This window comes from Drosophila melanogaster, chromosome 2L (assembly GCF_000001215.4).
Source record: "Drosophila melanogaster chromosome 2L".
NCBI lineage: Eukaryota > Metazoa > Arthropoda > Insecta > Diptera > Drosophilidae > Drosophila > Drosophila melanogaster.
The window spans coordinates 15212174-15224785 of record NT_033779.5 but is presented as its reverse complement, the minus strand read 5'-3'; the positions used below and the strand labels follow the sequence as shown (position 1 = coordinate 15224785).

Genomic DNA, 12612 nt, shown 5'->3' with positions numbered 1-12612 from the left:
CAGAGGCAAACACAGGAGGAGCATAGAAAATGACACAATAAACACTGAACGCATATAAAGGACATTCGAGTTCATTTGTTCGGCGCGTTTTGCGGCGGCCCATGGTTAAAAGTATGTTAAGGGGGGGAGGGGGGGGTCGGCTGAGCAGGACGGGCAGTGGGCGTGGCGCTCTGGGTCGACTGGTGCATTGTGGAAGCCCATTGTTGTTTTTGTTAAAAACAATGCCACGACGGCGGCACCGAAAAATGGCTGCAACAAACTTTTCGCAAACTATACAATTGCATAAAATCGTAAAAAATTTATAGGGAATACATGTGCTCTAGGGGAGAAATGGACAACAACCACAGGCGCAGCAAACAGCAATTGTTGCCATTGCAATGGAGAAGTTGAAAAACGAGAAAATGCAAGCAAAAACCGAACAAAAAATGGCGAAAAAGGGTTTAACTACATAGGCGACTGTGTAATTGCGCCGAACAACGAAATAAATAAAAAACAACAATCGAGCAAATAAAAGACCTCAAAATAAATACATTTGAGTCAATAAAGGGTAAAGTTGTTAAAAAGATTAAAAAGGAAACTTTAACTGATATCGGTTTTCATAGCCAACGAATTTGTTTAAAACATCTATAATATTAAATTAGTAACACGATCCGATACGGTGTAAGCCAGCCATTGAAAAACTTTACCCTTTTTCGGTTTATTCGACCCGGGGACATTTTGAAAGCTTTATGTATTGATTAAAGGCAAATAGGAAAATTCTGTGGCTTACCTTTTTTAGAATTTGCCATCAGCAATTTTTTTGTTTCGATCCGAGCTATGGCTTTTAAAAACAGCCCTTAGACACTTTTTTGTCACAATTTTTTGCATTTATCATTCACGGAAGCTATTGGCTTTGCATCAGTCGGAGTTCCATGTCATTCATCATTCACATTCAGCCCCATTCATAACTTTTTGCTAACTTCAGTGCGAAACACCTTCGTGTTTTCGAGTCTCCCAGATGCCTAAACATTATTTGCGTTGTACTTGGCTCTGGCTGAGAAAAACTGCAAATGAACTTGGGTCGAGCAGAGACATTGGAGTGGGTAAGAGGTTTTGGTTTTTTATAGCCGACCTGCGCTTTTGGCCATACCGCACATTCCGGCTTAGCCATGGGTCGGTCCCTTTCTTCCTTACTTATATTCCCTTTTGTTTGACACCTACTTTTTTCATTTTTTTTTTATTTTTTTATTTCGGCATGCAAACCGAAAATATAACGCCCGGCACGTTAAGCCAATATTTTACGGCAGCTAAAAGTTATTCAAAGCTCTGCGGTGGTCTGGTTTTCGTTTCGTTGAAGTTTTTCACGCTTCTCGCGACGAGTTAGCGAAATAAAAACAATTAACCCCAGTGAGTTGAATCAGGACAACTAGAACCAGCAGCATAACTATGACCAACACCACCCACACCTTGGCCAATTTAGACCGCTGGCGAAAAAAATGGCATAGAGTTGGTCATCCACATTGACTAGCCACAGATTTTCACGCTTTTTTTTTTAACATTTTCCTGGACACCAGGCTCTTTTTGTCCCGCTGCAATGTTTTCCCCTGTTTCAGTTTCGCGGTGGGTGGATAGTTTTCTTTCTCACTCACATCCACATACATTTTTTGTTTTAACGCTGACAGGGTTTTAACTTCAAGACCAGGGTCACTGACAGACGTGTTCTTATACAAAAAGTTGAAGATACATAGATGTGTGGAATGAAACTGTTGATGAAAAGGATGAAAATATAATCATAAATTTTGTCTAGGCTTGCAAAAGAGGTATATATATAGCATTTTATATTTTCAAATTATTTATGGTATGGCTTTAATAAAATGCTTTTCGATTTTACCCCTTCAAAGGCCCAATTCAATTTATAGCCACATTCTGGCTTTGCCGTGCAAATTAGGCTTAAATTCCAGTACGGATGTTGTAAAAATACATTTTAATTGAGACGTATCCGTTTTTGGAGCCAGACAGTTGCCAAAGAGCCGGCTGAAAATGGGAAAAAAATCCAATTGATTCTGTGCGCTGGTACGAGTATCAGTATCAAGTCTAATGAGCTTACCCACGGCACATGTAATTCAAATTGAGACCACTTGGGTGCAAAATGAGCTCGAAATGCTCTACACATCGAGTGGGGAGCGGAGTTGAATGGGTTTTGATGGGAAGGGGGCGTGGCACTGGATTGGCGGTTGGATGCGACTGCCTTCATCGCTCGTTGAGCTAAATGAATAAACTTTTTCCGCTGCACACTCTTTGGGCGGTAAATAGTGTTAAAGTTCACACACATTTGATTTGTTTTTTTCCTTCCGCTTTCGTTTTGCTTTTTAATTTTTTTTGTCGCTTTTGAATATATATATTTTTTTTATTTCAGTCGCCCCATGAAGGGCAGAAGCGCAGACCCGCCTCCTTTATTCCCAGTCACTTGACTGTTTTTTAGCATTCACAAATTTTTTGACAACATTTGTTCCTCGCAAAATAGTTTTTCCATTATGGCGTTATACACACACACATACACACACACACACACACACACGCATACTGGATGGCTTCTATAAAGTAGCCGAAACAACAAAAGTGTAAATTAGCTTTTGGCTGTTGTTGACGTTGTTGGGTTTTGGGCTCTCCGGCTGTGGAAACGGCAGCTTCTGTTCGAGGGAAAACTTTGTCATTCGGTTTTAATAAAAACACTTACACAATCACACTCGCCCTCGCACTCGCTCAAATGCACTTGCACTCACATTTACATTCACATTCACACACATTGGCTCATGTGGCACTTCATTTGCGCCGCTGCAAGTGGGAAAAGTTCGCTTCAAGGGTTTTTGGGGTTATTTTTCGGCATCAGCTTTATTTAGATTGCAAGGTTCTGGGTGATGGAGGCTGCTACTGCTCCTCCTGCAGATCCTGCTCCTGGTGGCAGAAACCTGCTCTTGACACGCCTTCGCCAGAACGGCCTCCTTCGCCTAGCCGCAAAGTTTATTTAAAAATTAAAAACGTTTGGAGGCTTCGTGGAAGGTCCTTGAAATTGCGGTTACTGTAGAATAAATTACTTGCTAAGTACCTAAACACATACATGGTTTGAAAAAAGCAATAAAAACTTTTGGGCGTTCGATTGGAAAATTAAAACATCTGAATAGTTAAGATGATTCACTTAAATTTATTACCAAGGAACGTATAGCTTTAGTTTACTACTTGAAATACATGTATTAATAGTAATTATCGGTTTAATCTTGAAATATTTTTCAGGTTGGGATACAATTCAAAGGATACGAAATTAATTTCTCTATTAATGAATATTATTGACAATTTAGGTTTCGGTCAACATTTGCGACAAAATGCATTTGATAACACTTTACCTGTTTATATTGCTTACATTATTGTAAGGCTGGACAAAGCCTTCGTTGTTCGAATAATTCAAATAATTAGACACTGGCCAAATATATCTTTACGGACGAGCAAGGCCTATGCAGCAATCTATTTAAGTTGGTTAAAGACAAACGGACGGTTGAAGATATCTGCTGAGAATTGTCACCTGAGCTCAACTGTCAGGTGTCCAAATTGATTGAATAGTCGCCGCAGCAGGGGCACACACAATGTGCAGCCTGTGTGCTTTTTGTCTAGCCTACTGCTGTTTGTATTTACAAAATGCAATCAAGATCGGATCGATTGGCATCGTCCTGTATATGTACGAGTACATACATACATACATACATATGTAGGATTTCTCACCAGCGAAATTGAAAATGTCGCGCCCCTTGGGCTGCCACGCCCCTTTTTCACACACATTTCATACTATAGTGCTGGAAAATAAAATTCCACGATTTGTTGGTGCGTAAATCTGCAACCAAAGCAGCAACGCTTAAAACAACAAAAGCGGCGTGGCAACAACAATATGACTCTGGCCAAAAGCAGCTGTTCGTGTGCTAGCTCAAAGGATTTGTGCAGGATTTTGGCATAACGACAAAAACGAAGCGCCGCGAATAACAAAAAACAAAAAAAAGAAAAGAAACCAGCTAGCTGCAAACAAAAAAATACATACAAAAAATAGCGACAAGAAGGACAAGGAGAAGTGGAACTTTTTGGAAATTAAATTTAACCCGTAGATGCTGCAGCTCACTGGAGTGGTTGGCTAAGCGAATTTTCCCGGCGCACACAAGTTGAGCCTGGTGGCGCCTCCCCTGCACTTAACCCCTACCCCCCGCCACCGATCCCTTGCGCGATTCGCGTGGCGAAATTTTGACAGAATTTCAAATTGAAAATGACAGACTTTTTGGCTCGGCTTGGCGCCAAATCGGTTATCAGCATTATTTCCAATAAAAAACGCAGGAATTCATTTAATAAAATTGGTTCTTGAACAAAATGAATAACTATTTCGACTGCACAATAAACAGGCAAATGTGCAACAGGAGGCAATCGGAATTTATCAGAAACTAAAATGTATTATTGAAATATGTATATGTATTGAGTATTATTAAGGGTTACTATTAATATTTATTTAAAAAATTTATTACGATTATATAAAAAAGGCTGCATATTTAAGAAGCAGTAAAAAAGAAAAGTTTATCATGTGGATCAAGTTGATTATGAACTTCCACAGAATGATCATTTAGATTTTACTTCTCTAACACTTTCTAATTTATACTAATTTATTTTAAAGTTTAGATCGCTAAAATATTGCCAGTATTTAGAATGCGAGTTGCTTGAAGTTCAATAAGTAAGTTTTCGAATTGAAAATATCTATTTGATCGGTTCGTGTGTGGAAATAAGAAATATACCCACAGTTTAGTTCACTAATCGCACACACCTGGCGAAGGACTCGCAATTTATTCTCGACTCTCTCGTCCTGTCTGTCTGTTTGTCTGTCTATCGTCTGTCACCTTTCCGCCCAGTGCCGTCTGGGCCATTTCGATTTGGGCTCTGATGCGATCCCAGTGATAGATGTACACAATTTTACCCATTTGCATACATACGAGTGTGTGTAGTCAAACCAAAGCGAAACGCATTGGAAGTGGGAGTGGCAGTGGCATTGGGAGTGGGAGTGGGAGTCTGCAGAAGATAAGTTGAAACCAGCAAAATGATTTTCATTTCAATTATTTATTGATTGATTTGCAATTTGTAACCGACCAAAATGCTGCACACCTGCACATATGTGTACACTGTACATATCAATCGACTTTCCCAGGATTGATGGCATGGGTGTTTTCTGCGTGGGCGTGGCAGAAAAATTTACAAAACTGCGACTGTATGTGTGTGGCAATTTGTGTTGCTGTGTTTGCCGGAGCTGCGCGCATATTTAATTGAAAATGTTACCGCATTTATGAAATTGTCAATATGCAATACAAACACACCCCAATGCCGCACGCACACAAATATGCAGGTGTTGACGACATACATTTGACATATTTACATACAATTAGTTTCTGACATTTTTGCGCAAAAACGAAAATGTAAATTCCCCCCACACACACATACACACACAGCAGAACAACCGCAACGGAAAAAAGGCTGTAACACACACACACACGCAAAAAAAGAAATCAACAAACAAATTGAAATGGTAAAAGCGGCATCAGCGTAGAAACTTTTATGGTTTTCTCCTCGCAACTGTGCACCAACAACACCAACAACAATGCGAAGAACAACAAATTTTCGGAAAAATGCATAAATAATATATACATGTATTAGCATAGATCGGTAGCCATTCAATTAGCGTGTGTAATAATAATTGAATCGTTTCCCAACCTGAAATAAACTATAAAATATGTGCCATATTTGACAAAAAGTTCGTAAACGTTTTTGACGAACAAAAGCTTCTTAAACCTTTCCCAAACTCTGACATAAAGTTCCTTTTTGACGGTATTATTTTGAACATTTATTTAATTTATTTAATAGTTCATCAAAAACATTTTATGCCGTTAAAGTATTCCATATAATTCCAATATTTTAGTTTTTATTATGCCATTGCCACAACCATTTTGTAAAAGCCTTCATTAAGAGGCAATGTTTCCATTTAATTAGTTTTTTAGCCACACCTAACATTATCAAATTACCTTATTCTGTTTAACATTTGCACTCTAGAAACTGATAATGCATTTTTTCTGTTCCTATCATGCCTCCTTTTTTCAATGGGGATCTCTCAACTTCAGCATAGCATTTAGTACTTCGATGGCGAACGTAACATCACGTATACGCCACGTAGCCAGGATTAAGTTGCTGATCTCGTTCTACTGTTCAGTATGTGTTTATTCGTGTTCAAATTGTTTTAATTGTTTTACTTCAACAATATTTATATATTTTCTAAGCGTTATTTAATTCTTACTCTGAATAACTATTAGGCCTGGTTAACTGTGTGAACTACTTTGTTCAACTCTGGCTTAAAATGCCTGCGCTCTGATTGCCAAAGATTATTCCATTCTTTTGTCACGAAAATAACTTACGTCAACTGCTTATGCTATTTGGCTCATTCGATTTGCATAATCGTTTCGGTTTTCTTGCCTTTTGAAAAAGATTAAAATTGTTATAATTCCAAAGAAATGTTCTGTTTACTTGAGAATAGCAAAGCGTTATGTGATATTCGCAAGCTTAAGCTTCAATCTGCTCGGTTTGCCTAATGTACAGTTTTGCTAAAATCGGTATTGCTTATTCCAGCACCAAGGGAATCCTCATAAAAGGAATTAGCTTTGGTTTCCAACCTCTTGGACTTGGGCACTTGAGGGTTTTCCTGGCTATTTCCTTAAAGCGAACGAACACAGCTCTGTATCCTTTAATTGGGTTGAGTTCTCGCTGTCTCAAGCCAGAACACCACAACAACAAATTCAAAATCCCCGCCTGTTGCCCCTTTTCCGTTGGACTTATTAAATTTACAATTGCATGGATTATGTCAGAACTCTGGCAGCGTTAAGCAGCTCAGCTGAGGCTCAATGTAGTCACTCCACTTCGATTTTTGCTGTCAGCCTCCTCGACTTGGACTGCCCCTCTCCAGATCCTTCGATTCGATGGATGGCATGGAGAGCTATCCTAAAGAACTTTAAATGCCAATCAGGACTTTGCCGTGATTGTCTGTGTGTGCAGGCAATGTTTGTGGCGAAGGAGTGGTGGGGCCATAGTGGGCCGACAGCATCTACAATCTCGACCTCGGCCAGTTGATAATTAATAAATTTCTTGCTTCAGTCTTAAGCCCAGCACGCTTTGGCTGTGTGTACTTACTTATATATTTCGACCGTATGTGTTTCTCGACTTATGTGTTTTATTTTGCGCACATGTGTGTTCGAAAGGGGGTACTTGATCGTTTGGTAAGGCGCTTACCCGCTTACATTTTCTGAACATTTTTTTTTTAATATACATTTTAAATTACAAAAAATTTCCTATAAAGATCTATAAGCCCAAAACAATAAAATATAAAAAATCAATACAAATTCTGGATTTTGTGGTATATGTTCCTGAAGGGTATATATAATCCCAGTTCATATTCTACAATGCCTTTGCAAGGCATTGCTGTCTCTCGCTTTTATATGTCTCTTTTGAGGTTGTCGCATACGGAACCACACAATTTTCCGGCGCTTGTCATTTGTCTCACGTTTCTTAATTAGCTGCAGGATAATGGGCTTCGTGCACATATCGCAGGTAAACAAAAAGAAAATTCGGTTCCGCTGAGCACGAATCGCTGCGACGCGTCACCTCGAATATGCAGTGGAAAATGTTTTCCCAATTAATCGTAAAATAATTGAAATATTTCATTAAAATCTGAGCGCGTCGCTGAAAGACAAAACTTTCTTCAAAAAATTCGCCGCAGCACTGAAGTGAAAGGGGGAAATTTGAGACAGGATTATAAATCAATTTGTGGAAGCCCACAACCAGGAGTAACCGAAAAAGTAACGGAAACAAAACATAATCGAAAAAAAAAGAAAATCGAGTGAAAAAGTTTACCCAAATAGCCGACTTAAATCTGGTTTTCATTCCCAATTTTTCAACTCCCCGTCGGCACTTTCTTCCTATATATAGCATGATATATAACCAATATGTACATACATACATATAAGTCTGATGGTTTAGGCGTTGCTGATTTGTTTGCTTGCCATTAGGGTTTCTCTTCTCCTGGCTATTGAATTTCATTGTGCTGTTCCCGGTGCCGTAATAAATTTAATATGGGTCATTTGTATGACATTGTATCTGCCGTCCCACTTGCTCCCCAAATCTTCAACTTCACTCCCTGCTCTTGTATTCCCTTTTCCCCTAAACCAGCTACCTTTTTCTCTTGCCATTTTCATTTTTTTTGGTCATTTCCCATCGTCTATCACACTGTATATGTTTTTGCGGTGACCGTCGTAGGTCGATTAAAGGATTTGTTTTTAAAAGTTGATTGCCAACTAGAATTTCATGCAAATAAATCATAGCAATTTCGCCCATGCTTAAAGGAATTACAAAATTGTACCAAATTCTTGGATTTCTCAAAAATGTATAGTTCTTTAAAAGATTTTTTTCTATAAAATGTGTACATATATATTTGATGAGTGCTTAAAAACAAATATGCAATGATATATTTAATTAAAATTTACTATGGTAAGCAACTATTAAAAATTGGTTTTTAACATTTTCCTTTTTGATAGAATATTTGGCTTTATTGTTGTTTTGCTTGTAGGCTTTTGAAACTTGTTCTGCAACTTTTCGGCCTCCTCTCGCTGTGAATTTCGGCCGTGTCCTGTTTTGCCTGCGCTTCATCTTCTGTTTTTCCCATCGCTGTCGTCGGCGTTGCTGCTAATTCTGTTTTTTCTTGGGTTATTTGGCCAAAGCGCAAAAAAGGAGCGTGGGGAAAAACCAAGAGAAGGCCCAGCTACAAAAGGCGCAACAAAGCGTGAGCTGACGGGGGCGTGGCAGGGCGGTGTGGTGCCCCCCGATTTTGGCCCGCTACTGCGTCCCTTTTACTTGTCTTTCTGCCAATGACATGTTGCAAATTAAAAAAGGGTATATGCCTGAACAATCTTGGTTGCGGTTGCCCTCTGTCGACACAGAAGAGTTTTCGGGGTCGAGCACTGGCATTGCCCAAAGTCCAGAGTCCAAAGTCCAGAGACCAGAGGCCGGTAACAGTATTTTAATGATGCCCGTTTCTTGTTTTCCACCCTGTCGTCGTGGTTTTCGCCGCACCGAATTCCTATCAAAATGGGGGGGGAAAAAAAAAACGGAAAAGAAACAATCAACCATATACATAATTTGATGACAAACCATTTGGGCACAAGATGGGTCTCTTCTATTTAAAGTTATTGCCGAAAAGCTCTTGAACTTTGGAGGCCGACCAGCTACAGCTATGCTGGTAGTGAAGAGACTAAAAGGCATGGGAAATATGCCTGCGAAAACATCAACAGCAGCTCAAACTTCTTAGTTAGCATTTCAGGCTTTTCCCTTCTTCCCAGGAATTTTCCCCCGGCTGAGTATACTGCGTATAGTGGAGAGCAACTAGAGCGACTAGAGCGACCGGCAGGAAGTTAAGTGGAATTTAATAAATGTTCCCTTTTTAACTTTACTTAACATTACTTTGAAGTTATTCCTTGGCTTACTTCGTCAACATCAACAGCAAAAGAGGCACCCCAAAATGTGAGCTGGAAAATCTGTCCACAAAATTGAGGCCAAAAAATTATCTGAGCAGTCATTCGTTCATTGATTACCACTCATTACGGAAAGTAAATAGTTTTTGAAAGGAATAAACTGGAAACTTATTTGCCAGTAAGTTCATTTAAAATTTAAGCAAATACAGTACCAAAGATATTAAATAAATAATTCGTATTTGGGACAGTCTGATACTATATTTTAAAAGTAAAATTATATTGTGTTTTAGGTCGATACTTTTCCAAATGATTTTGTTCCTTCCTTCGTGCAAGATTCTACTTGAGATGTCCTGATTTGCTTACACAAGCCCAGGAGCGTGTCAATCTGAAAGGCCTGAAATTCGAAGTTAAGACCAGAGCCGTATCCAATGCAATTGAGACAACATGACAACAAAGCCTGTCGTTTCCGGAATCCGTGGGGAATTGGCTCCAGGAGCATTTGCCAGCCCTTGACCTGGGTTGCCTTCGATTATGCCATTTAGCAGTGCAAATAAATACAATTGCCGCTGTTTGAGTCTCGATTTCAATTGAGTGGGCAAATGAGGGCGATGGGCGCAGGACTCCAAGGACATGGCAGAGTAGGTGGAACTAAAGATAAACAAGAGACGAGCGAAAAGGAAGGATGTAACTTGGCAAGCAAGCGAGTGGCAGAGACTCACGACGAGCTTTTGTTATTTTTAACAGCAATTTCCAAGAAAAACAAAAAGATGACTAAGCAAGGAGCGCTCCTTTCCCAGTTGGATGTTGTTGCAGCTGAGCGAAAATATATTTGCCGCCATATTTTGAGACAATATCCCTCGCATTTGGGAAGCTCCTTACATGAGGGAAGCAACACTCACGCCGAAACGAAGACGTGTGTATGTTTGTGTGTGTGTGTGTGTGTGTGCGCTGCGAAGCTACGCATTGTGCTTCCGTTTCCGCTTTGTTGAACTCCACTTGTTTACTCGATTTAAGGAAATATTACCGGCACAAACAAACAAACAAAGTGCAGCGGCAACGGCAGCGCCAGCGAAGTAGTAACAACAACATCCAGGTCTAAACCAGGCAGACAAAGCGGATATAGATCTCTGTACCGCGTCTCCCAGGTCAGTTTCCGGCTACCTCCTACTTCCGCCCACCGCCCACCAACGACTGCACCCACCTATATGGCTGTGTGCGTCCAACAGACAAGTCATAAGTTTTTACGGTTCGTTGCAGACAAGTAGTAAGAAATTTTTATGCTTCCCAACTTTCTGTAATAACTCCAACACAAAAAAGCGAAAAAAAATGGGTGCATCATTGGGTGAAACCCACAAAAGCAACGCCGATAGACAAATGCCCTAGGGAAGGAATAAAAAAAATTAAATTTAAACAAGTGTTACAATGAATAAATTATAGATGAATATTTAAGTGAGCTGCGTATTTGCGGAATGTAATTTTTTTTCAAAACAGTTAACATGTGAATACGGAATGTAAAAAAATTATCATGGTAATGGCAGTATATTTACATTTTGATCATCCCTTTGTATGCGTTCAGATGTAATTTAGTGTTTTAATTTGATTACAGGTAGTGAAAAAATAATGAGTTCACCCGCTGCTATTATAGAAGAATTTATCACAATATTTATGAATAATAAAGTTTACATTTGATTGAGCTTGTTTTTAGGCTCTATATAAACATATTTTGTGGATATGAGGTCGAATTGGAAGCGCTTGAAATAATTGAAAGAAAAGATTAAATATAAATGAATTAAGATATTAAAGTTACACTAGATAATCTTTTTTGTTAGTATTGGGTATTTTTTGCTATTTTAAATATAAAAGTGTAAGTCTGGACAATAGAGTAGATCCGTAATGGCTGCACGAAAGGGGAAACCTTGAACTGGCACTTTCCGAAGATGTGGGGTAGGTGAGGAGGACGTGCTTGTGCATATGAAAAGTGGGGTCGAAGGGATTGGAGCAGTTGCCTCATAAGTTGCAGCTGAGCTGATATTTTGTACTCGAGTAGAGTTGCAGAAGGTGCAGAATGGCTGGTGGGGGTGGTGGATGGCTGGATGGGTTGTTAGCGGAACAAAGCTGCAAACAGACTGAGGCAAATTAAGTGGCAAATAAACAGAACCTTACTTGCCTTATTCCTTTGGTTTCGCTTGTGCTCATGCTTATTTTTCCGCTTGCTCGGCCCTTTGAGGCGGCATAAAAAATGCATAACGAGCTTTAAAGTGGTACGGCATTTTAAAAAATTTAAACGATTCCTCTTATCCAGCACCGTTTATTCGCTGTCAGTCTCTCCAGCGCATAAACATAAAAAATTCGCTTTATTGTCAATTTTAATACGTTTTTGCATTTTATGCGATTTGCTTGAGAGAAGTTTTGGGGGACCGGTTGGTGTATAATCCTTTTTGCCTTTTGTCATAAAAGCGAAAAAAAAATCGAAGAAAGGAAGAGGAAGTGGCTGACTTTACGAGCTTTGGCTTTTGCCCTTTTGACATGACATTCAACAGATTTACGTGCGCTCGTGCCTAATTTAAGGATAAAGCAGCGCATCAGGATGCGCAGGATGTCAGAGTCAGAGATTTTTGTTCTTAACCTTTCTGGCATTTAATCGAATTTTATGCATAAAATAGCAATTCCTCTTTCCGCACCGCGCTTCATTGCTTTGATCATCCGCTCAACCACTCTCATCTCATCTCATTTCACCCTTCCTTCCGCTCAGTGGCAGCCACTTAAAGGGATTAAAAACTTTTCAATATAATAATGTCATTTTAAATTGACAGTGAAATCAACTGACGAAGCTGTAACACTGAAATGTTTGTTCGCCCAGCTTTCTGAGCCACCCTTTTAACGTCAGAAGGGGCTTTGGGCCAATCGTTCATATATGAGGACCCCTCTAAGCCGCTTACGCATTACGAAAACTTAACTTTTGAGCCATTTAAATCACTGCTTCAATGGGGATCGAGTGGAAAGGGATCTTTCTGGCATCAATTACACCGACAAGCGGCGGCAGTTGGCC

The 12612-nt window shown here is 39.5% G+C and overlaps 1 protein-coding gene across 1 annotated transcript; it reads right to left on the bottom strand.

Moving 5' to 3' along the window:
* Nucleotides 1–8625: 8625 nt before the first annotated feature.
* Nucleotides 8626–9564, bottom strand: CG43230 (uncharacterized protein). Its single transcript, NM_001259106.1, has 3 exons — nucleotides 9553–9564; nucleotides 9244–9483; nucleotides 8626–9172 (listed from the first exon to the last, which is right to left on the bottom strand). The coding sequence occupies exons 2-3, from the start codon at nucleotides 9352–9354 to the stop codon at nucleotides 9113–9115; spliced, it is 171 nt and encodes a 56-aa protein (NP_001246035.1). The 5' UTR covers nucleotides 9355–9483; nucleotides 9553–9564; the 3' UTR covers nucleotides 8626–9112.
* Nucleotides 9565–12612: the final 3048 nt, after the last annotated feature.

What these genes read in the sequence shown, in the direction of transcription:
- CG43230 (NM_001259106.1), bottom strand. Translation starts at nt 9,354, where the DNA reads ATGCCTTTTAGTCTCTTCACTACCAGCATAGCTGTAGCTGGTCGGCCT. An exon ending in ACCCATCTTGTGCCCAAATG is followed by an intron (nt 9,173 to 9,243) that starts GTTTGTCATCAA and finishes CCATTTTGATAG; the next exon opens with GAATTCGGTGCGGCGAAAAC.